Source organism: Haemaphysalis longicornis, unplaced genomic scaffold (assembly GCF_048455015.1).
Source record: "Haemaphysalis longicornis isolate Haplotype H1 unplaced genomic scaffold, Haemaphysalis longicornis Haplotype H1 scaffold_7, whole genome shotgun sequence".
NCBI classification, from domain to species: Eukaryota; Metazoa; Arthropoda; class Arachnida; order Ixodida; family Ixodidae; genus Haemaphysalis; species Haemaphysalis longicornis.
The window spans coordinates 169,327,293-169,351,509 of NW_027526422.1; the positions used below are offsets into that span (position 1 = coordinate 169,327,293).

General features: G+C 46.1%; 1 protein-coding gene across 1 annotated transcript in view; it reads right to left on the reverse strand.

Annotated features, from left to right (window-relative positions):
• Positions 1-747: 747 nt before the first annotated feature.
• The window catches only part of LOC144147219 (meso-2,3-butanediol dehydrogenase-like), a 43,829-nt gene continuing 20,359 nt past the window's right edge, over positions 748-24,217 (reverse strand). The window contains exons 5-9 of the mRNA XM_077679301.1: positions 12,445-12,485; positions 7,437-7,506; positions 5,116-5,152; positions 4,021-4,084; positions 748-1,345 (exon numbers count right to left, since the gene is read on the reverse strand). Of these exons, the coding sequence (XP_077535427.1) occupies positions 1,148-1,345; positions 4,021-4,084; positions 5,116-5,152; positions 7,437-7,506; positions 12,445-12,485 (410 nt within the window). The 3' untranslated portion in view covers positions 748-1,147. The remainder of the gene's footprint in view (positions 1,346-4,020; positions 4,085-5,115; positions 5,153-7,436; positions 7,507-12,444; positions 12,486-24,217) is intronic.

The window sequence follows — 24,217 nt, forward strand, 5'->3', positions numbered from 1 at the left end:
CAGCTTCATTGAAATATAAATCCGCCTCTGAAATTATCAAAAAGAAAGCAAATCCCGAGATTAACGACAACTTATCACGAGAACACAACAAAGCGACGGTCATTCCAAAGAAGTAACAATCTGACAACACTGTGCACATAAGCTATGAATTCGCCCGCTGTCGATTCTTCCCTATCGGTGAACGTGCTGTGTGCGGGCACGATCCCCGATTATTTTTTCATTGGCTCGAATATTTCTTAACTGAAAAGAAAGGAACTGATGCCCATTTCTTCCATGTGTATAGCAGTTTATTTACGCATCCTAACGGTAGGCCACAATTTCCGGATCTGAAATTACCATGTTAAGAGGGAATAATTTGTACAGCCATGTCGCATGTACACTCTTGCTTAACACCCTCTCGGGTTTTGAGCCTGCCCGAATTGATTTTTCCAAGCCGCGCCGATCAGGAGAACTTTACAGCGGGCATATTAAGAGGCGTGCTCATACACCGTTTGGCCGGTGTGCCGGCATGCCGGAACTAGTAACGGCTGTCTAGATTGTGTACAACTCTACATTTTGATGCAACCTGCTGTTTATGCGCTTATTTTTTTTTCGTTTTGCTATTGTATTGCCTCCGACTTTGTTAATAGACTCTTTGTATCGGCAAATTAACTATGATGTAGCTCAAGCCTTTGTTGAAAATAAAGGAGCACCACAGTCATTCATCAGAAAAACAATCAATAAATGGCTCAGATATTCAATAAAAAGTCGAAGGCCAAACCATGAGATTTATTGGTTTATTTGAAAAACACATTGGGTAAAATTAAACAGGTTAGACTATAAGATGTCAATGAACTAAGGTACATGGCACGCACGGAGCTACACGAAAGCAGAACAGACCTAGATATACTCATGTACAAGAAATTTGAAGCAGGCAAGGGTTCTGTACAACTAATACAGTTGTTCAAATTGAAATGGGGTATATAGTGCGAATATAGTGCTTTCAAAACACACCATTGATTGCGATGTTTCCTAGACAGGGAAATTCTACTTTCTTATTCAAACACACGCAGCCCAATTGTCAGTGCACGCCTGATTACCCGTAGACTCAATCTGTCTCTATTATTGCCTGATTTTTGCCAATCAGAACAAAATTTCTTTCGGTGGCTCACGCCACGCCATGATAATTCGATCGCGCGGTGTCATTCAGGCTGGCCATCAGGAGGAACCCGCCATCAACGGGCAGAGTTACACCAGTTACAAAGGAAGCGTCCTCTGAAGCCAGAAAGGCGATGCAGCGAGCAACTTCTTCTGGAGTGCCAAAGCGACCCATCGCATGCCGGTCCTTGAACTCTTGCTCTCTTATCTGAAAAACCAAAACAAAAAGAAAGGCCTTAAAAAATCCCGTACTCAAAAAAAAAAACATTCCATTCATGGTTACCAAAACGGTACACACGATTGAAATAAAAAAAAGACTTCTAAAACATTCCTAGTATTTTATTTGAAATCCAAAAATTTTTAGCAGTGTGCGCTTAGGTCCACTTTATTATATGATATTTTTGTCTCCATTTGAATTAAGGCATGGCTCAGAAAGAAGTTACCGAAGACGTTTTAGGTTTTAGCTGGAGAAGTTACTTCCACGCTATGTGGTTTAAATTATTACAGCATGGCAAATAGATGGACCCGTTCTGCTGATACAAAACGTGATCCAAAAGGGTACCATGTTGGGCTAGTTGGTGGTCAGATACAAAGGAAGGAACTCCGCACATTTTGACGAAGTACAGGCTGAATTACACACCACAAGCGCTGCCTTGTAGCGACGGGCAAGTTTTTCCCAATGGCCTCTGAACATCTTGAGCAGCCTCGCAATGAACCCTGCTGGAGGCAGGCTCTCACCTTACAGAACCTTCAGTTCTTGGGGTAGCAACCTCTCACGAATGCAAAAGGTGAGTAAGCGTGTTTAAAAGAACGCTTTGACGGCTAAGGCAACCATCTGAGAAGGGTCGGGGGAGAAACACGTAAAAGGGCCCGTTGTACTAGAAACATATTCCAAAAGAGTACCTGTGACTCATTGCGCTGCGCACCGACTGAGCGGCAGGTTTGTTGCTACGGCCGGCAGCCTGCATCTTGTGTCGAAGCCGTGCAATGAGTCCTGTTCACCTTCATGATAATATGTGCGTCAATAGCTCGGTTATGGTCCGTTTTTTGCCTCTACAGTAGATTGCTGTTAGGCCAAGTCGACGGTAAAAATTCATGCGTGCATGAACCGTTGGCTGTCGACATGTGATGGACTTCAGCGCACGCCGAATGCGACCAGAAATCATGCCACTTGCTCGTCCTGATGCATAAGGCGCCGCCACGCCCTACTTCGGAGTCGAAAGAAGCGCTGCGGCTGACATGTAGAAAATTAACATTCATTGATTAGCCAAGGCGACACACAAGTACTCAGTTATCTCAACAGCCGGAGCTGGGGCGGGAGATGTTGCGCCGATAGTGGTTGTAGTCTACTCGCTGGGCCCGTTTTATTTTGTATTGGCCTGTATGTTACCGCTGCGACAAGGGGGCACCCTACGACAGGTGAAACAAGAGTCGACCTCACGGTGCGTGCAGGGTCATAGGTGAACATGAGGGGACGTGAATAGAACAAGGCAGGCGGGGGAGAGCTCTTTTTTTGTGGAAGCTGTGGCGTGAAGAGCGAACGTTGTGCCTGTTAAAAGGTTTGAAGGCAAAAAAATAAAAACGGAAACTTAGAAAAAGATGCAAACACGATGTAGCAGTGATAATTCATTTCATAACTGTAAGACGTTAGTCTTTGACGCATGCAAGCAGACTTAAGTGCCTGAGGAACTTCTGCCGCAATTCTTAAAACGGCCACGGCGGCAGAGACCCTAGCCATGTCCTTGGGCAGAGACCCCAACCACGACAATTTCTTTCCTCCAAAAATATCCTTATGAAACAATAGCATACGCCAGAGATGTCTGATCAGTGGTATTGCTTAAAAAGCCACAACACGAAGCCTTAGACATTTTGCCTTAGCCATCAGGCGTGCCATCCGTGCGAGACTGAGCGACAAAGTGCCGGCGAAGCTGCCGTTACACTGTGGTTTAGATTCTAGAAAGGTGGCACCAAAGCGGCGAGGCTTTCAGTGAGCGCTGGTGTGACCTCTCTGCAGCGGATCACGTGGCTGGAAGTCACACCTCTAACTCTTGCGCTCTGGAGGCTCAAGGAGGCTGCGACGCGACGTATAACCTAGCGAGACAAAACGCATTATTAAGTTAGTTCTAAAAGGAAGAGGCCATTTTGTTCCACTGGAATTTGATATCCAACGGCGCTGTTGGATAACACGTCACCAGCTAACAGGCATGTAGAATGCTTTATTTCTTGCCAGTATCTCGTGCGTCTCGGCTTGTTTGGTCTCGCGCAGTGCTCTAACAAGCAGCTCGAAGTTTTATTGATGCGCTCTCAGACGTCATACCATAGCAGAGCCACCAAATTACTACGCGCGCACAAGCAGCAGTTCCGCAAATATCACACCTCCCATGCATCGGCCAGTACCGCTGCTGCAGTCCCAACGTAAGCTCGGACGCGTATGACGTCCCAAAGACGGATGCTCTGGCTCACGTACACATATGCGGGCACTGAGTCACTTCTCATTTTTCCCTATAATGTTTAATCGTTATCAACACGCCACACTCCTTTTCACTCTCCCCCATCCGGAGCTGTCATTCGTGTTTACTTGCTTGCCATGCCCCCCAATACAGACGTAAATCACATATAGGAGCCCCTATCCACAACCGTGAATTTTGGCCACGCGACTGCTCCCCGAAACAGACATAAGCCCCGTAGTATACACCCCCTCCACCTCTAGTTAACGAATGGGGGGGATGCCTAGGTCATGTAGAGGAGAAATGTCTTGCAGTTACGAGCAGTTCATCTTGTATTGTTTTATGACTACCTAATCTTCTATATCTTGTGATGAATTTTGAAACGCTGCACCGGGCGCTGTTTTTTCTGTTTCCAACCCAGTGTTTTCTAACCCACCTTGTTGTGCTCCTCATCAGAGACACCCGGTGGTTTTCCAATCGGCGTCGTTATGGCTGCAGGGCTGGGGGAAAGCAAAATTCATACGCAAGTATTGATCCCGGCACACAATCGGAATTGACTAGACGGCCCTCCAGTCATGCACTGATTTTTCGTGATGAACCTGCCATTAGCCCCCAGTATTTATTATCTCAGGAATTACAAACTTCGAATATGTATTGTTCTCCCATTTGGAAGCTATCTATTGATCCGTTCTATACTTCGTCAGAACCACTGGAAGAATTACTCCTTTCGTTTTCAGAAATATTTCGAGTGAGGAGTTTTTCTTCTGCCATAAACAAACGCATGTTTTATCTTTCTCGCTGTGGTGCTTCAATAATACTCCAATAAAGGTTTTTGCACACCTTACAATTTCCAACAATGCTTTCTAGTATTTTTAGTGGAAAATGCAGTTTGCACGATGAATAAAGCAAAATTACACTTCCCTAAAATCATCGGTCAGTCCATACACGAAGACTGACCAAAACAGTGTTAATTGCACCATAAAAGCAATATTACCCTATACCATACTTCCTGGAAAATATCCTTTCGAAACAATAGCATACGTCATTCCCATTTGGATAAGCGGTAATGCTTTCAAAACCATTGCCTTTGCAACGCTTGCTTGGCATTCGCAATCGTTATACCCTACAAGAACGCATGCAATGCGTATTTTGGATCGAAATGGCAGTGTACTGCTTCCCAAAGACAATTTTTACTTGGACAAAGAGATTTTACTCGGACATAGACAAACAGTTTACTCGGCATGACAAACTCAATACCCGCATGGTCAACTTTAGCGTTTCTACAATTTGTGTCATGCTAAGTGGTATTCTAGTTTGAACATACTCCTATATAGTACCTAACTTTTAACTTGTATTCTTTGAGTACCTTATTATTCGAAATGTTAGCAACTAGCTGCGCGTGTACAATGGGTTGTTGGTGCACGCACGGAAGATATAGCAGCCATATATACCTAATGGAGACAAAAGGTACATGACCACTACTGAACATTTTTAAGAAGTTTCGATCAAATTCGAAAGTCAGTAGACTTACTTGACAGAGTTTACACGGACACCGAATGGGGCATTTTCTGAAATACAAAATGGGAGACCATGTTACGGAAATTCCACGGGCACAAAACGGGCGTCCGTTTTCCTGGTTCTCGTATCCAATTATATCGAAGGAACAGTTCTCTAACAGAGGCTTTCAACAAGTACTGTCATACATGTATGCAGTTCCTTTTCGGCTCTCCAAGGCAGCCGGCGCTTATGTTTATTTTTTCTTTATTTTACCGCGAAACGGGTTCCCCTATTCTGCCATATACACTGTTCAGATGTGACAAAACGATCACACAGATACGCGTGTACGTGACCTTGTATTAAGTGCAATGCACTTCTTAAGCGACCCTGAACCTGCGTCCACCGGCGATGTCCGCATCACATACCCACGTGGGGGATTGGCCAGGAATCTCCTCGTCTTCCTTGGCAACGGGGGGAGATGGGCGCGCGCTGCCTGGCCGCTGACATGGCACATACCCACGCGGGGGATTGGCCAGGAATCGGGCGTGAGAAGGGCTAATGCACCCGCTTAAAGGAGTACTGACACGAAATTTCAAAGCTGAGATCCGCTCTAGCAATCAAGTACAACGACAACACAAACAGGTGTCTGTGAATAAATGCATCTTTCTTTCTTTGTAGTTGTGTGTGTGTGTGTGATCTCTCTTTCGCGAACATTACCGAACCGCGCAAATTCAACTCGTGCATTCGCACTTTCACATTCTTCCCCTCGGGGAAATGCGGGGAATTTTTATAATTCGCTTGTATTTTGACTTTCACGGTAACCAAGTTGTGAAGTCGAAACATTCATCTAAGACTTCTGATTCCAGAAAGCGCCCGGTAGTGTCCATTCATCAGGTTCTCGAACCCGTGACGAGGCGGGGCTGCGGCTACGTGCAGGTATGTGATTAGTGAAATTTCGGTGACCTAAACAAGATTGTGAAAAGGCCGGAACTTTACGCACACATCCTCCTGGCAAATCTGACGATTCTTCGGTTCAAGTACATAAGGAACCACTCCATATTAGTCACTGATTTCCATTATATACAAAACGGTACGCTAAGTAATTGTTTTTGCTTTTGAAAAGGAAATTTGGCATCCACCAGAATTCAGCCGTACGGCTACAAAAGAAAGCTAAACAGCTTCCTCAGGAACTTCGAAGTTGAAAAAAAATTCGTCCTGGACCAGAATTCCAACCCAGGACCACCGCTTAACCGGAGCAGTCGCTCTACCAACTGAGCTAACCAGGCGGCCAGTCGTTTGTACCACGAGACGGAATTGATCAACAACTCCAAGTGAAGGACAGGTGGTAATCAACCAGATTTAGGGGAAATCCCGAAGGTGGAGTAAGTTTCTGCAAAGGAATGTTTGACATCCACCTGAATGCAGCCGTACGGATACAAAACCATACAGCTTCCTCAGTTTTGTATTGGTTTTTGTTTTTTTGGGGGACTAGACCAACAATCCTCCTTTTTAAGGGCTTCCATTTGGACGTTCAAAAAAAGCTGAGCAGTATACGAAATTTTTTATTAAACAATAATTACACAGCCATAAACAACCATTAGTCATTGAACTTCGGCCTATATATAAGGAAACCATTTCTCACATATTCCTTTTGTTTCTTTTAGAACAGCCCATTGTTGCCGCCAACAAAAACAAACCATTCTACGTTTATAGCAAGGCGTAGGGATTTTTGTCCATAGATATCTCGACCTCACGGCTTTTGTTCGATCTTTCCACGACTTACGCCATTGTTGGAGGATACTGCACGAACAAGGAGCAATGTGTGCCTGTTTTAAAATGACCTTAACATGCTGTTTAAACTATGGGCTCACAGGAAAGAATTTGAAAATATTTATGCTCGCCAAAATATATATTGTTGATGTATACTTACTTCCTAAAGGACCTGAAAAATGTTTTTCGGAGGTGACTGAGGTGAAACAACGACAGCACGGCAACGGGAACGGCATTACCCAACTCGCCACAAACAGGGGCAGTAGAGAATAACCCTATAGCCCCAATATTCTTTATTACTTTATTTTTTCCTTGCACCAAAGCTTTTGTCTTCATTTTTTATAACTATTTTGGGCTATTCCAAGCTTGGTTGCAGTTGATACTACCGTTCTATAACTCAGATAAGGTCAATTCTGAAGGTAGTCTGTGGGAACAGTTTTGTTGTGCTCCGAGGAAGCAGCCTTTGATACCATGACATGTGCTTTGCATATGCGTCCTGTGATAAAATAACGAGCATTGCGGGCGTCACTGTTATATGAAAGACTGCGTTTGAGCGGCTTGACTGGGGTGAAAATAAGGACTTACCGAGAGCAGCATGTTTGGTCATCTGGTCGAGGGCTGCTTTACTCATGCTGTATGCGGACCTATTGTGCAACTGGAAAAAAGCGCAGTGTGCAAAGTGCACACATGAACTGTGTGTAAAGTGCACAAATACAAGACCACCAAATTTGGAATCCGTAGTTAAAAAAAACTTCTTCCCCTGAGCCTTATCCGACGGCTTTATTCTTTCTTCTGCCCTTATGTAGATGTTTTCCCCGGCAGGCTCTACTAGACTCAATAAACAACTGGGGCGCTATGATATCCACATGGCTCGTCCGAGATGTAGAGCGTCTGTACGGCGAAGAATAAACCTTCATGAAACATCATCTACAGAATACCAAACATTTTCGGGCCTTGTATTGCGAAGCAGTTGTTTGGAACCATGCATATGAGTACGGGATTGATTTATTATGAAATTTTGGAAACGACGATCATGACATTCACCCGTCAAAAAGGTGACGCCGTGAATAGAAACATCATATTCAAGCGCGGGTCCTTCTGCCGCTACCTTACGACGCGGTTGAACGCTATTTCAATCCTCAACGTCCTCTCTTATGCCATGCCATACTGTCTGACGGCTGTCATACTGTCCATACTGTCTCGTCATGCCCCTCAACAATATGTTATGAGTAGCGGAATTGAGACCTGTCTTTCCATTCTGGCACTCAGCCCTGGCGTTTGATTTGGTATTTGCTTCTGCGACTCGCGCACATAAATAATTCATTGTACCTGCCCTTTCGGAATCTCGGTTCTTGCCGGGGAGGAATACGTAATGTGTATACGCCATTGAAGAAAAGCGCCAGAATGTAAATGGCAATGCTTGTTGATGTACGCACGTAAATTGCTACCATCAAATTCTTTCAGCAAACCTAAAAGTTGGGGACCGGTCTGGTGAGCGCCACTATGTTTCTTGTAGCGTCCTAGTGGCGTACCTGATTCTTCGGGGCTGCTCTACCACCTCACGGGGCCAAAAGAGTAAGGTATACAAGGCAACTCCCCGTTGCACAAAACCAGCCACTTCCCCAAGTTGACCGTAATACCTGTATTGGACACAACCGTTCGGCATTGTTGAAGGCCATTGCAATTTTTTTTTAAGTTGTACAGAAAACACCGCTGTCATCTGCCTAGAACAGAAATTTCACTCCTGCCTCGCAAAGATGTACTAATTTTCCTCTGGTATACTTGGAGAGTGGCAGAGCAACACCTCCTTATCTCCATTGCCAACATTCATATAGCCTAAAATAAATAATTCATATGACACACCATCCAGGGCTTTTTACAAGGTCGAGCTGGAGAACCGCTACCCCACCTGGGGTAGCGTCGCGACATTCCGGGAGACGCGTTGCCCTTATGCCTTTGAGAAAAAAATATACGCCTTTTTGTACCAAAGTTCTGGAGGGTTCTTTCTATTCTTTTTGCGAGCATGATCATAGAAATCTTGTAATCTACATTTTTAAAAGGATCTGGGCGATACGGCGTCTTCGCTTCGGTTAGAAACCATCGTGCGTGCCTCTCAGCAACAGAGTGGTAACCCGTTCCGTTTAAGGCTCTCGTTGTACTGTGCAACCAAGAGCGGCGAAAGTTCAGTCCAAAACTGCTTACAACAGCTCCTCATAACAGTTTGGTTTATCTTTACAAAGGAGCTTGCCGTGATTTAGATTGTCGGTGGTGCACTCAGCTCCTATTGGTATTATCGGCTGCGGTCATCTTTCTTTGCTCCCTTCAATACAAAAGCTGCCTCTCACTGGGTGGAGGCCCTAAGAACATCCTCCTGCTCATTACTAGAATAAATGTTTGTCTCTCTCTCTCTCGGCAGGGCGCCGATTGACTCAGTTTTGAAAGCTTCTAATTCAACCTACAGAAAATAGACCATTTAAAAAGTACAGTAAAAAGGCTCACTGATTATCTCGCTCATCCCCCATCACCCGACCTTCTCACTGTATCTTCTGTTGTACAATTGCGTGTAGCGTTGGCCGGCTATTTTCGCAATGCTGGCTTTTTAAGAGCCTCTTCAGCATTATATGGGTCTATCCGTGCTCCTAGGCGTGCTCCCCAAGAGCCGTCTTCATCAGGCACTTCCAGTTTCGATGTCACTTTTCTAGTATCTTCACTCAGCACATCAGGAACTTTACAGTCTTCGTGTGCACGTATTCTTTAGGTTTGACATTAGTGCATTTTGTATCATTTTCTTTCTCTATCTTCTACAAGAAGACATATCTAGGGCCGTCATTTTTCCTCTCTCGTTTACGTAACTTATCAACGTCTGTTTCTCCTAACCCAAAACTTTACTGTGGTATTGCAGTTTTTATTCCGTAGAAACTGTTTATTTCCCATGTATCCCAATTAAAATATTCCGAACGTTTTCAATCCCTGGAATACACAACACCACACAGTTGTCCTAAATTACACCACTCTTGGTTTAAGGCCGTTGTATGCTCGCTAATAAACCGAAACGACGTGGTAGTGCAAAACACCACGAAGCGGTAAAAGGCAGTTTCCGGGATCATCAGTGGAACTTTTTGACAAAGTCATAGAAGGCTGGATGCCCAAGTGGCACAGCAGGACATTCGACAGAGAGCCTTTAGAGTATGTTTTTGCTTGAACTGGAAGCATGCGCAATAGCTTTTCGTCACCAGCGTCTTTCTGCTGTCGCAACTGCGGCTATCTTTTCAGCGACCTGAGGAGCATCGTAACAGCTGTTGCACAAACCAGGAAGACGTTGGCTAACATGTCCTAACCCCTTTATGGCTTTGTCTTGCAGCGCACGGTAAGGGTATATTCAGGCTACTACTATCTCCTGACAACTGTGGTGGGCAGATGGCTAGTGTGCAGCAGGTGTGACACAGGCTGATTTCTGTTCTGTTGCTCATCAGCACCGTTGTGCCGAAGGTCCAAAAGTATCGAACTTGTCGTTAGTGTAAACTCGGCTCCATCCTGCTTAGGTGTTGGGGCAATGAACCTCTCATGTTAAGGTTCCCGGAGTAAACCACAAGTATACTATGTGCTTTCTTAAATGTAGCCGACACCGACAACGTCTTCTCTTTGAAATCTAGAAGCCGACATATTACACACAATATCATCTCTTTCTATTTTAAAAGCAAACATAGTTAACTGGAAGTACATTTTGTTGGTACGTTTATCACTGCCTCTTACTGGCGTATTTTTTACCGTGGGGAAACAACAGTTATCAATTTAGCGGCTACTAAGCTTGTCTCTAGGAATTTAGCGACTGTATGACCGAGTAACGCGTGCTTCGCTTCAAGTGAGGTCGAAAGGATGTAGCATTTTTGCTCGTCTGAGGGAACGATTCATCCGTTTCTAGACTTTTTATTTCCTTGACTATTGCGGAATTCGCATTCAATTTCAACACGTTTCGTAGTCTATACAAATGAAAGAGTGCTTTACCTTTTACATATATTAAAGCGAAGAGCAGCGGGTCTGTTAGGTTACCCTCTACTCACCTTCGGAAGAGACGGGTGGCTCATCACTACTTATTAACGAGGAATGGCAACGACTGATAAATAACTGAGGACACCTGGCTGATCACAATTCCGTTGTTATTCAGGCATGACTGGCTCAAAAACTGCCCTTGAGGCTTGACTTAGGCTCACGAGTAATACCTCACCTCTAGGTCTCTAACTGGTCATTCGCACGCGAGGAAGAGGGCAACAGTCCTCCCTAATGGTTAAAGGTAGGTCGCTACTGCTGCGTAACCAGTGAATCGCATCGCGACATTTCGGTAGTAAATCTGCATCCAGCAAACCCATTTCTGATTAATGGTCCGTCGATCCTGCAAGTACTCTTTGATATCTATTTTGTTTGGCAGGCAGATCGGCTGACTGAAGAATTTCAGCGATTACTGTGCAAATAAACACTTCGAATATAACATTTCTTTCTCGGTATTGAAATTCTCTTATTTTTTTTTCCCTACAAGATTCACCGTGGGCGGCACAATCATCTAACAAAAATCGAACACCCCACAACATAAATTTCAGGAAGCTTTCTGAAACAATCTTGCCTTGGTTGAATAGGGGTAAATTCATTTTTGTCGAGCGAGAGCTCAGCCTTCGCGGTGAATAGCATGCAATTGTGCGCCAAGACAAACCAGACACCCTGCTCGACACAGTCACCGCTGCAGGGGAGGACGCGCCGTGAACGTGAACGCAGCTAGTGACACCTGGTATTGTTTTGTGGAGTATTGCGCCCTTATTCTTCCATCCCTGTTCCCATCTTTACCGCCCTAATTTTGGAAAAAGCAGGTATTTAAACAATTTCGCTTTGAAACGGCACGAGGAGATGCCCTGACATTGGCTAAGCTTATAGGTCAGACTCACGCTACGAGGAACAAGGCATTATGCGAGCGGCAACTGCAGGCAGTCCAGCGGCTCGAGGCTGCTCTGGCGCAGCAGAGGCGAAAGGTGGACCCGCACCTTCTTCTATCTGCTGCCCCTCGGGGTGGCGGAGGGAAGAGAGACGGAGAGCCTTCTAGTAGCCCAGGCTGTGGTCCAGGCCCCAGTGCTTCGAGGTCTGCCTAACCATAGAGACAGGGGGGACGGCGAAGCCCTGCGTGGCCTGACCCGTCTCCTCCCGCCGGACAAATGTTCAATAAAGTCATTTCTCTCTCTCTCTCTTTTCTCGGTTTGCACCTAGAGTAATAGAGCGTTCGCTTTGAAGAAGCTGGGTTCAAATAACAAAACCAGGGCTCAAAACTCCAAAACGCACCGAGTATGGGATTCGAGAAAAATTGAGAAAAATATCGCTGTGCAAAATAAATTACACCTTCAAGTATTACTGGCCTCAATTTTAAAAATGAATTTTGTAATAAAAACGATTAAACATTTCTAGTGTGTGACGGCGCATTCTAAAATCCGATACCAATTATACATAATAAAATTGCTTGTGGACGCAGACAAACATCCTCACTAACATACTTGCCTGCTTTGGGCCCTTTAAAACTACGTGCGCTCGTGCGTTACCAGAAATAAGTACTCACCACAACTAGTGACGCAAGGCTTGAGACGTTTACAACGCATCCTGAAACAAGTAAAGCCAGTGGGTTAGTACAAAACACGGCTTCAAAGTATCATCCTTAACAAGGCGCTAAATGCCTGCAGTAAATTCCGCGTACACATTCATAGCACAAAGCAAACTGACGCCATTGCTTCCCCTTCTGCGCGAGGGTTTCATGGTGACCAAACTGGAACAAGGTCTACCTCAATTCCAAGAAAAGCGTTCCCGGTTTTCGCCCACTGCTGCTGCTACTGTGGCGTTGACCACCGGAGACCTTCCACCAGCCGGTGGCACTCCTCCTCCACCCTCCTCCCTCCTGCGGCATCGTGGCGTGCGGGAGAGGTGTCTCAAAGCTCAAACATTTAAATGTGAACATCGTCGACAGAACTCTGTTTGCTAGAGTGATACCTGAGGAAAAGGCAAATACACTATCCAAGGGCGTTTGTTCAAAACGAAACCGCTTTCAATATACGCCTTTGGTTGGTGCACAGTCAAACCCGGTTATAGCGAACTGCAATATGCGCCACGATTAGTTCGATATATTCAATAGTTCGATATAGCCCAACCCGCCTATAACGAGTTTATTGTTACGAGTTCACAATACGCGGGAATCCCCTTGTCATCTCCGCATGAAGAAACGAATAAAATAAAGTATGTCATTACGATACACAAAACAATCGATTTATTGCAAATAATAAAGCAATCTTTCCGCCTTAACGCCTTAACCGCCTACTTCCCCCCAAAAAAAGCGGTGATTTTTGTTTTCCCTTTCGTTTTGGCTGCGTCAACTAGCACAGCATTCTTCACACGAGACATTGTTTGCACCAGTTCGAGTCCGTGTCCTTCAATATCGAAGTAATATTGGCGGAGGACATCGGCTGCCGAAAGAACTTTCACTCTGGACATCCCCTGCCCCCTCGTTGCTTTTCATCAGCATTACGACGGTGCTGCTGACGGTTTCCGCGTCCGAGGGGCTTACAGTGACGGCAACGTCGTCGTCGACACTCAGAAAATCTTCGAAGGACACTCCTTTGGGCACAGCATCGGGAAGGTTGGCGAGCTGCCGCCTTGGTCCGGACTCACTAACTGAGCAGGGTCCGTCGTGAGTTCCGCGCGTCGGAAACAGTTACGGAAAGTGTCAGGCGTCATGTCACTCCATACGAGGCGCAATGTCTCAATAGCGGCCTTTGCTCAGTGGTCGCAGCTGATCAACAACTAAATCACCGCTCCGAGACCATGCATTTTGGCGGCCATTCTAGGCACGCCGAGTTCGATATATCAGATGTGAAGTTCGTTATGAGGAATATGTTTCGCGTGTATTTCCGTAACTGAATTATTTTTGTTCGGTATATAGCATAAATCGTTCTATCCGGGTTGGTTATAGGCGGGTTTGACGGTATATGCGTCTTCCGCAAGGTTCAAACGTCTATGACGTGCTCTGCGATTCGAGCGGGCGTTCCAACAACGTGTTGAACAGAGGCATTTTCGCTAAGCACCGAAAAATGGTTCACAGCGTGAATGTGCGTTGGCTTGAAGATCCAAGGGAACGTAACGACACGTGGGGGCCTTAAAAGACGACTAGCGATGTTGGCACTGCACCGAGAGGACCACAAGCATCAAGGCGAATCACCCTTGCATGAATATTACTTAGGCGAAGGGTGCACTGGAATCAGTCTGGTATCGCCGGCAAAATCGCTATTGTGCCGGTGGCCGTGAGCCACATTGTTATGGCCCTTGCGCATGACCTTTCCGACGGCTCGGCAATCTATGTACACCTTATATTTATGCAACTGATGAAGCCAATATTGCAGAGCAAGTACGAAGCTTTGCTTTTCGTCGATTCCTACCTATGCGTAGTTTCCTCAAGCGTTGTACTCATAACGTGCTTCACTAGACGTTTGCAGAAGCTCTTTTTTTAGCAGTTCTTGAAGGCATAGATTGCATAAGAAAATATGTCAATGCAACAGACATATAGGGTTTAAAGTACTTAATATTCTCAGTAACCCTTAGCAACGCGACCAGTACGGCTGCCGCCGCGGTGGCGCAGTGGTTTTAGGCGTTGCGCTGCTGAGCCCAAGCAGACAGCTTTGAACACGGCTGGGGTGCATAGCAGCTTTTCTGGCGGTCTGAAAAGGGAAAACGCCCCTGCGTCGAGATATCAGCGCACGTCAAAGATGATCGTGTAGTCAAAATTTATTTATACCCTTTCAATACGGCGCCGCTATTTTCTGAGTGGCTGATTCGGCTCATTAAAACCTAAAACCAAAAGTTGATATACTTATTCAGCATGTCTAGCAGTCAATATGCCTTTGATATACAAGCGCTGCTATGTAATAGTGCGTATTCCCGGCACACAGCATCCGCCGCTTGCATGCCGCTTAGGTGCGTAGATAATACGTGGTGTGCGATTGTCAACACCCATCACAAACCGCATCTGGGTCTTAACATTTAGGAGGTTAGCACTGTAGTAAACACACTACCGCACCGCCTTGCCCGCGAAAAATAACCGAAACAATAATCACGAGAAACATCACGTATTTTGTGTGAGACATGGGTCTTTCATTTTCGTTTCCAGGCAATATATTTTATTCCACAGTGTATGCATATCAAGTCAAACACGGCCAGTTGAATGTCTTTTCCGTAACTCAGCAGAAAAGCATTAGGAGGCTGAATATCAGCCTATAATCTAGCGTTAAACGTTAGCGGCTCACCCTGCGCGGGCACGGAACACATTGTTGAATGTGAAGGCAATGCGTGATCAAGCCAGAGATTCATAGGCATAACTGAGGCCTGATGATCCGCAAACTATATCAGCACATCAGTTAATAAGCTGTTCCATCGCAACACACGCTGGTTGATGGAAGTTTAGAGCTGCAATGTGTCAAACCAAGCACGCTATGTCAATAACCAACCAGTACAATTATATCTGTGGGGCCTCGGATGAGTTTCTGGCTGAACTGGTAATAATTGGGTGTCTTGCTGTCCTATGTTTGAATCCAATCGCCCTCTCTTCACCGAGACATTTATTTTGATATTCCACACGCCCTCTGGCATCACTGTACAGTGATTCCACAGGGCATGTGGGATATCACGGGGGTTTTACCCACAGGGCGTGTGGGTTAAAATTCACGTGAATTTTAATCCTATCTATGAATCGTCATGACTGTCGCATGACTGTAAGATGCATAATAATTTTTTCATGTCATTTCCCTCATTCAGACGTTTAACAATGATACCGCACACAATGTAGAGGTATCATTTTGAATTTTACCCCAATCTGTGTCTCACTATGACTATATGATGACAAAAACGAGGAAGCATTTTTTTTATTTGTGCCACATGATTCCTCTCATTGGGCCTTTTAATTGATACCCAGCAGACTCTAGCGGAATCCATTTGAATTCTAACCCAATTTATGGCTCGCCATGGCTATTTGATGATAATTTCAGGGCACATTTTGGTAACGGTCCGACGTCATTCTCCTCATCCGCCCCCCTTAATGTGGTACCCCACGCGCCTAAGCGGCATCAATTTGAATTTTAGATTTCACCACTGCTATCTCTTGATGCGTTCATTATTCGGGCTAAACGGGTTTCGCCTGGACCTTTCATTTCACACCTTATTTGAGCGTCTGCGGCCACTTACAGTCAGTTTGCGAAGTTTAACTACTACTAACTAGTGCGGATCAGCAAGTGTGACTGATTTTTCCCACGTGATTCCCCTCGCAAAGACCTATAATTTGGTACCCAACTTAGCCGAAAGATATCACTTTAGAAATGACCGAAGCTAGGACTAACCATGACTATTCTGCGATGGGGTGATTGTCTAGGCTAAACGCGTGCCTTGGAGATTTGTCATGTGATTATTCATTTACCGGTGTCCCAGCATGCAACGTGCTGCATGCCCGTGCGCACGCAAAAAATGCGCTACTAACAATGCCTGAGACTATCAATCGGCGTTCGGGAATTTCAATTTTAAGCCGCTAGGACAAGAATCTGGCGCTGTTTTTTTGAACAAACTCAATTTTCGGGCCCCTATTCAAGCTTAACGAAGACTACTTGGCCCTGACCAGTGTTTTCATAGCCGTTGCTCCCCTTGTTCTTCGTTTAAATTTAGTTAAGTACAGAACATTTTACAGCGAAGCTTTGTATATCGTTACCTTGCGAGGGTGCCGTAGAAAACAATTCTCTCCATCTTCCCGCGAGGGGAACCCTGGGGTGATGCAAGGCATCTCACGGGGTTCAATTTGCGTTTCCGTTATGTTGGTTACCCAAATGTGGTTGAAGTGTAGCGAACCTTAAATGATGCTCAATCGCACGTAGATTTCCAATTACGTAAAGAACGTCATGTTAGTGTCCATTTCAACTCATCGGAGCAGCAGTCGGAGCAGTAGCAGCGACAGCGACTGACGGAGCGAATGAGGAGCGCGCCGCAGATACCGCGGTTATATAGCCGGTCCGCGAGAGAGAGTGATGAGAGAGAGACGCGCATGCGCGCTAAATCACATCTGGCATGGGGAGGAGAACGAGAGAGAGTGTAGCACCCGCGCGCTAATGGCGCGCTGACGCACAGCTGGCATGGCGAGGAGAACGCGCTAACGCAGCTGGCAGGCGAGGGGAAAGCAGGAGGGTTGCGGACGCATGCACGCCGGATGGAAGGACAGGCCGAGTGTAAGAGATGCCTTGCATCTAAAATGAATTTGCGGTATCCACGACACAAGAGGCTGGGCACCGGTAGCATAGGAATGCGAGGCCATTACACCGCGTTCTCGTGTACGGGAACTGGCCGCCCAATCCTCGTTTGTGGAAACTGTAGCAAATCCCCTCATAACCACATAGTGTGTTAGTCGACAGTCGGTGCCTTGTGTAATTATGTCTAATCAGCAAGGTCCTCGCGTTGGTGAGGGTGTGTCAGACGGGGCCTAAATATCTCCGGGGAAGGCACCATCGGCAACAGAGTAAGTTTAGGTTCCCGCCAGATTGTTCTTTTATGCTTTTTGTCTTTCATACCTTCGTCATTGCTTTATTCCTTGCTTGCGTTATTTATTTATGTAACGAAACTTGATGCGTAAATGAACGCGAGAATCAGCAGAGGTCAAGCTCCAAGCGCGTCGGATAGTTGCGCGACAGACAGCCACGTGGCACACAGAAAGAATCACGCTGAACTCTTCATTTCGCCGCACCCTCCTTCGTCTAGCGCTTACCTCTTCCTTTTTGTTCCCGAGCATATCACCAACGATTAACATATCCGTGTGAACAACCAGCAAACCTGCGCTGCAGCGTTGCTTCCCACCATCGAAAAGGCAAGATAAGCATCCTTTTATCACCTCACCAACCGATTATCTCCCGCCGCGCCAAATAAAAATGATATAGAGCAAATTCCGCTCGTCATAAAAATTATACAGGAGAATTGAAGATCATGCACTTGCCAATTATTCGCACTTAACCCAAGTGCCGCTCCCTAAGCAAATCAAGTAAATGAACATTCAACTTTCATGGTGGCCTCCTCACCGACGCAAACACAAGCCCAGCAATACAGTTTTAGTGTAGCGTTTTCATCCCAACGCAAAGTGTTGGCGTACGCTGCTCCCCTGCGACGTTCGCAATGCGCGTGCGATGTACGCAAAGTTGCATTGACGTTTAGCGGCTGTAAAACTAATGCACGCTATATCAGCAAAGTATCGTGCGTACGCTAAGGCCCATGCGTATCCCCGTGCTTACAAAATGGTGGCCGGTAGAGAAGAGCGCGTCAGCGCTTTCGCTCCATTTTGAGCAGTCCATTGCATCCTATAGAACAAGTTTTAAAGCAAAGCGTTCTACCTTTACGAGCCAAGATTTTCGTCGTGCCGTTTGCCACCAGAAATTCCCAACCAGGTTAATAAAAAACCACTGGCAACGCCAAGGATCGAGCTCGGCCTCGAAAAGAGCCCGTCGTCTGGGCGACTGTGCTACGCCCACACATGGAGACGGTGAGACAGACGCTGGTTTTGATTCAGCAACTAGGGAGGGGAAGGGCGCTTTTAGTGGGCGACACATGAAACAAGGGTTAGGGGGAGGCAGTGAGAGACACGACGCAGTAGCGGCGCATGCCGTCCTCCTCGTCACCCTTCGAAAGACGCCCCTCTCCGTTTCCTTTCTGCCGACGCACGGCTGGGCTAGAGAGCGCTGTTCAGCGCTCCAGCGCGGCCGTGGCAGAATCTGCTGCGTTCGGGACCCCGGCCCTGCCAATCACAGGTAATGGCTGGCAGAATGTCAGAATGTACTTTTTGTAGGGAGACGTGTAAGAATTCAAGTTACGTGGCAAGGGCAATTGGTGTGGGTGCCGTATGCAGCTTCTTATTCCAAACACGCGCACATGGTCGATTGGAGCAAATATTTTTCTCGCATCTTCTTAACTAAGTCTGGCGGGTACGTTGCTTTCGCTGTGAGCGGAACTGGTGTGGAATCGGTGACTGCCGGAACAAACATCCTTCAGGCCAGCGTCCGACTCTGTGTGTGTGTGCCATTGAAACGTTCGCCTCAGGGGGAAGGTTACGGTGTGCTGTGTGCTTGCTTTGATCGAAATTACCGCTGGCGACAGCTCAACCCAGTCTTCGTGGTTCAAAGTTTTCTCGGCATGCGCCAAAGTGAACTGACTGGCGCATCCCTTGAAGCGAGCACAGTGTTTAACACGGGCTGGAGGCAAGGAGGCAAAACATGACATTTTATTCTTGTGCTTTGGCCTCGCATTGCAAAGAGCTACGTCCTTACATCGAGTTTGTTTGAAGCAGATTTCTCGGTTTCTCCAGAGTGGATCAAAATGTGTGCGTAAAACCAGGTACTTTGGTTCTGTGTGTCGTGTGGAATGCGTAAAACAAGTAACCTCGGGGCTTCAATGCTTCTACTATAGAGTGTGCTTACGTAGAGAATACTACTATCATGCTCTAGATGTTTTACATGCAATACTAACGGGAAGCCGTTTGGTTCCACTGGTTGTATAGGAGTGCAATATTCCAGGTCGTCGTTCGGGAAGATGAATGATAGCCTGAGTCAAATTTAGATCAATAGATAGCGCAGTAAGCGTTAGATTGTCGCCAGATCAACTGATAGCGCAGCAAGCGTTAGGGTGTCGCAACGCAAAACCGACAAAACGGTGGTGTAAAACTCTTCGCGGTGCCGATGTAGCCTGAAACAAAAATTCAGCGTTTCTCGCGCGCAAACGCAGCAAGCGCTATAATAAATCTCTGAACACGCAAGTTACGCAATGCAGGCATCTAACGACAAAACAACGCGCAAGCCTAATCTTTGCTGGTGTAGTTCTAGCACAACCGCATCATGCTGCAAACCTCAAGTAGATGGCGTGAAAAAATCTGATCCCCCTAACGCCATATACAATTACGAATGTAATAACGGTCACTGTAATGAGCAACGGCAGCGTTACTCAGTTTCATTACACTGCCGCAGTTGTACATGATGTCAAAGAAGCCGCGCCCTCGCTTAAACTCACAACGGCATTCCGGGTCACAAATTCACTTGTAGCATATAGTGACCTCATTCACTTGAAATAGACAAGATCAGCAGCTAGACATTGTCTATGTTATAATCTGACTGGCTCAGGTGAACTAATGGAGCCTCTTCGGCTTTAATGTAACATAATGGGCGCAACTGTGGCCTATACTCACGCCGGAGCAAAATCACTGTGGCCAGAATCTACACGAATGCTATCTCAGCTCTCCCAGAGTACCACGGACTTATCGGGACACAGTTTCTTTTGGACTCAGACTCACTCGGGCTCAAACTCACTCGGGATCCCTTAGGCAAGACCTCACTCGGGCTAAGCCGTACTCAAAATAATTGTGCTTTAAGTTATGTTTCTGTTCTGCCTGTATTTTGTATGAGTTTCTACTTTCTCCCCCCCCCCTACTGTAATACGTCGAAAAGGCGCCGTGGGTACTATGATAAATAAACAAATAGATAAATAAATCGGTCTCAAACTCAATCGGGATAACTTGGGCTCAACCTTAGTCGGGTTCAAAACCACTCAGAAGAACTCCAGCCCAAAGTCACTCCGATTCACGCCTACTCCAACTCACTCTCGATCAAAGTGATGATGCCACACTAGTATCACGCTCACTCGAACTCGTGAGTGAGTTTGAGCACTAATTAGTCTCAGTGAATGCACTTATGAGTGAGTCCGCCTCCTTCTGCACAAGACAGACTAGTCCGCTTGCGAGTTTAGTTGTGCCTCTGTGCTTTTGACGTCGATAAACAGATGTAAGTCATCACTAGGTGTACTGCAATTTCAGCTGCTCAGATGCTTCGTGTCATACTTGATCACTTTCCGGGAAGATTCAGTAGCCTTGTTGATTTCAGCATGGCCGGAAAATCAAGTATTGAAATAGAAAATGTATACAATACTGCTAAATATTCTCTGTTGCTATTCGATCCCGACCTTTGTTCTTGACCAGAAAGACCCTTGTGAGCATACACATGTAAAGACTTTTGTACTGAAAGAATCGACCTCTCAGTTGTAGATTGTCAAAACATCAGCCAAGTCACAAATGAAACGAAAGTCTACATTCCTAGAACACTATATTTTACCGAGCACGGAAGCATTGCATCTCCAGCAGTAAAGATGAGCAGAAGGCACAGTGGGAGTTTAGGTATTGCCGGGAAGGGATGCCTACAGCGCCATCGTATCCATAGTTAGCTTCAGCAGATATATAAAGCCACATACAAGTCCAACTGGAAAGGATACACAGTAGAAATAAAAGTTATTACATAGGCGAGCTGACATTAATGTTGAACCCATTTTTTTATTGTCATCCCATATCACATTGTCACTACCATCGAGGTGGCGCTAATTCCGTGTCTCCCCGTCGCAAAATAAAACAAATGTGATCCCCCGTAGGATAGCAAATCATCCGCCAGGCTGGTACACTGCAAATCATCCGCCAGGCTGGTACACTGAGGCGAAGAGCAGGCCGAGATTTCTAACAGGTTTATAGCTAAGTTCAAAAAAGGGAGCACAAAAAATGCATAAGCTACTGCGTTGTAAGTGAGAACTTGTTCACAGACAGCAATCAAGTGAATACAAATTACGCACTGCGTGCGTGTATAAAACATTAAAGCTGTTTCACTGATCGTGAAAGCTGTCAAGTGCATCGCAGAGATTCGTTAGATGGACTCTGGCGCCCTCTCGTGACCAGTTTCATTCGCAGCCTGGTGTTTACACCCCCAGTAGTCACGAGATGGCGCCGCAGCCACTAAAGCGCCTCGTCACAAAAAGTCCTCATATTAAATAGAGAACAAACACGCGAGGGTCAAATTACGTCAGGATTTGGTAGCAGACAATCGAGTATCGACTACTATCTCCTCTCGAAGGGGCTTTATGACTGGTTCAATTGTATGAGTATAGATGAGGAAGGGGGTCACAGTCTGAGAAGTGACCGCAAGCGTATACAGCAGAATTTTGGGAAACCGGGTTTGCGAAAACGCACGAAGTGGGGCAGTACACAAATTTAGACAGACAAGAAATTGCTGCAGCGGCCGAAAAAATAGTTGCTCACATAGAAAGAAATCCAGAAGGAATATGGGAATACGACAGGCTCAAAAAACTATGCAGAAAGGTGTAGTCGAGGCAGAGAGAGAACAAACTTCGTTAAGAAACCAGAAATGGCAAATCAAGGAAAAGGATAGAAAATGCCAAGCAGGCTGGTGGAACGAAGAAATGAAGGACGGTATTGGGAGGCATAAACAAGCGTCGAGATTGCACAGGCCGGTCAGGAGGGCAAGGAGGCAGCAGGAAGATGTAGACCTAAAATTGGAGCAGTGCAAGAAAAAAAAAAGAAGTGGAACTGCTTGCGCAGGCCAAGATAAAGAATGAAAGTGAGTGATGGGTGGCGAAAATACAAAGGAAGGGTAGAGACGCGCCGAAGCAGTTTTCGAACCATGTGCGGGCATTAGGGACACGCACGGGACAAACAGAAGACGGTACTACCGAAAACGAAGAGGGGCAGATGCTCACGGGAGAGCAGGCATTGTCGTACCTTTGTAAAAATATCACAAATAAATTCTGTAAGGTGGATGTAGCAGCCCCTCAGCATCACAGAGGTGTCACGACGGGGAGGCCGGAGTGTTTGGAGATAGATTTGGCCAAGCTCAGGTAGAAAAAAGCAGAGGAAGTCCCCAATATACTGCAGTAGGCACCCGTGGGATGCCGATGGAGTTTGTCAACCATTGAGGTCCGAAGAGAAGGGCAAGCTACTACAAGCCTTGAGCACAAGGATATAAAAGAGGGCAATGCCGGACACGTAGCAATCGAGAAGGATGAACTTATTGTAGAAGGGAAAAGGAGACAGGACTAAACCGAGCCCGTACAGGCCAGTCGCAGCCACATCAGTGCTGTACAAGTTATAAATGCAGGCAGTGAAATTCGAGCTAGAGCAGTGGGTAGAAAAAAATAAGATACTAAGGGAATTTTAATATGGGTTTCGAAAGGATAGAAGACTAGATGACAACCCATTTGTAGTGAGCCAATGCTTAGAGGGGACGTAGCGGTAGAGCATCCGCTTTGCCTGCAGAAAGACCGTGGCTCGAATCCCGGTGCCATATTATTCCCACCGGATAAAAAAATCCGGGTACTGATGGAATTGCAATATCAGGCCTTGGGTGCGGCATGACCCCGGCGACCATTAACCGTAGCGCGCTCCCTCACCAGAGCAGGATTGGCCACGCTGGTGTAGTAATGGCCTCAACCTCCCATAAATACGCCAATTAACCCACCCCCCTAAGTCTCCAGTGGCAGCGAAGCAATTGACCATGGCAGCGGTACGACCTGTGAAGCTGCAGAGGGGGCTAAGAATACCTCGATCCGGACAGGCCACCACTGCAATCCTAACCTGGCAACGCTTAACGCGACAACCATATCTATCGCAGTGAGTTTAGAGGTGTTGTTCGAGGAATTGAAGGGCATTAAATGGGATGTCATAGGGTTTAGTGAGGTGAGGGGGACAGGGGAAGCCCTTACGGTACTTGAAAATGGACACGTCCAATGTTACCGTGGGCTAGTGGCAAGAAGAGAACTAGGAGTAGGACTCCTAGTCAATAAAAGCATGGCTGGCAACATAGAAGAACACTATAGCATTAACGAAAGGGCAGATAGTCTTGTAATTGGGCTCAATAAGAGGTAACAACTTTAGGTCATACAGGGCTACGCGCCCAAATCCAGTCAGAACCACCAGCTAGTTGAACGCTGCTATGAAGATGTGGAATCGGATATGGCTTAAGAAAAAACAAAGTATACGGTAGTTATGGGAGACCTCAATGGTAAAGTAGGCAAGAATGAGGCTGAAGACAAAGCAGTTAGGAAATATGGTCTTGGTTGTAGAAATAGTAGGGGGGAGCCACTAGAGGATTTCGCAGAACGCAATAACCTACGCAACATGAATACCTTCTTCTGTAAACGGGAGAGCCGGAAGTGGACGTGGAGCACCCCGAATGGGGAGCATAAGAATGAAATAGACTTCATATAATACGATACCTCTGCTGTCGTGCACGATGTTGAAGAGATCGAAAGGGTAAGGTGTAGTGACTAGCGTATGGTAAGATCTCGAATTAGGCTAGATTTGAGGAGGAACCGTAACGAGCTTGAACGAAAGCAGTGCATTAATGAGCTAACAGCAAGACGTAAATTAAAATGATCCAGGATCGCGCTGCACAACCGATATTCCGCTCTTACCGAGGAAGCAGAGTTTACGACACAGAAAGCCACCGACA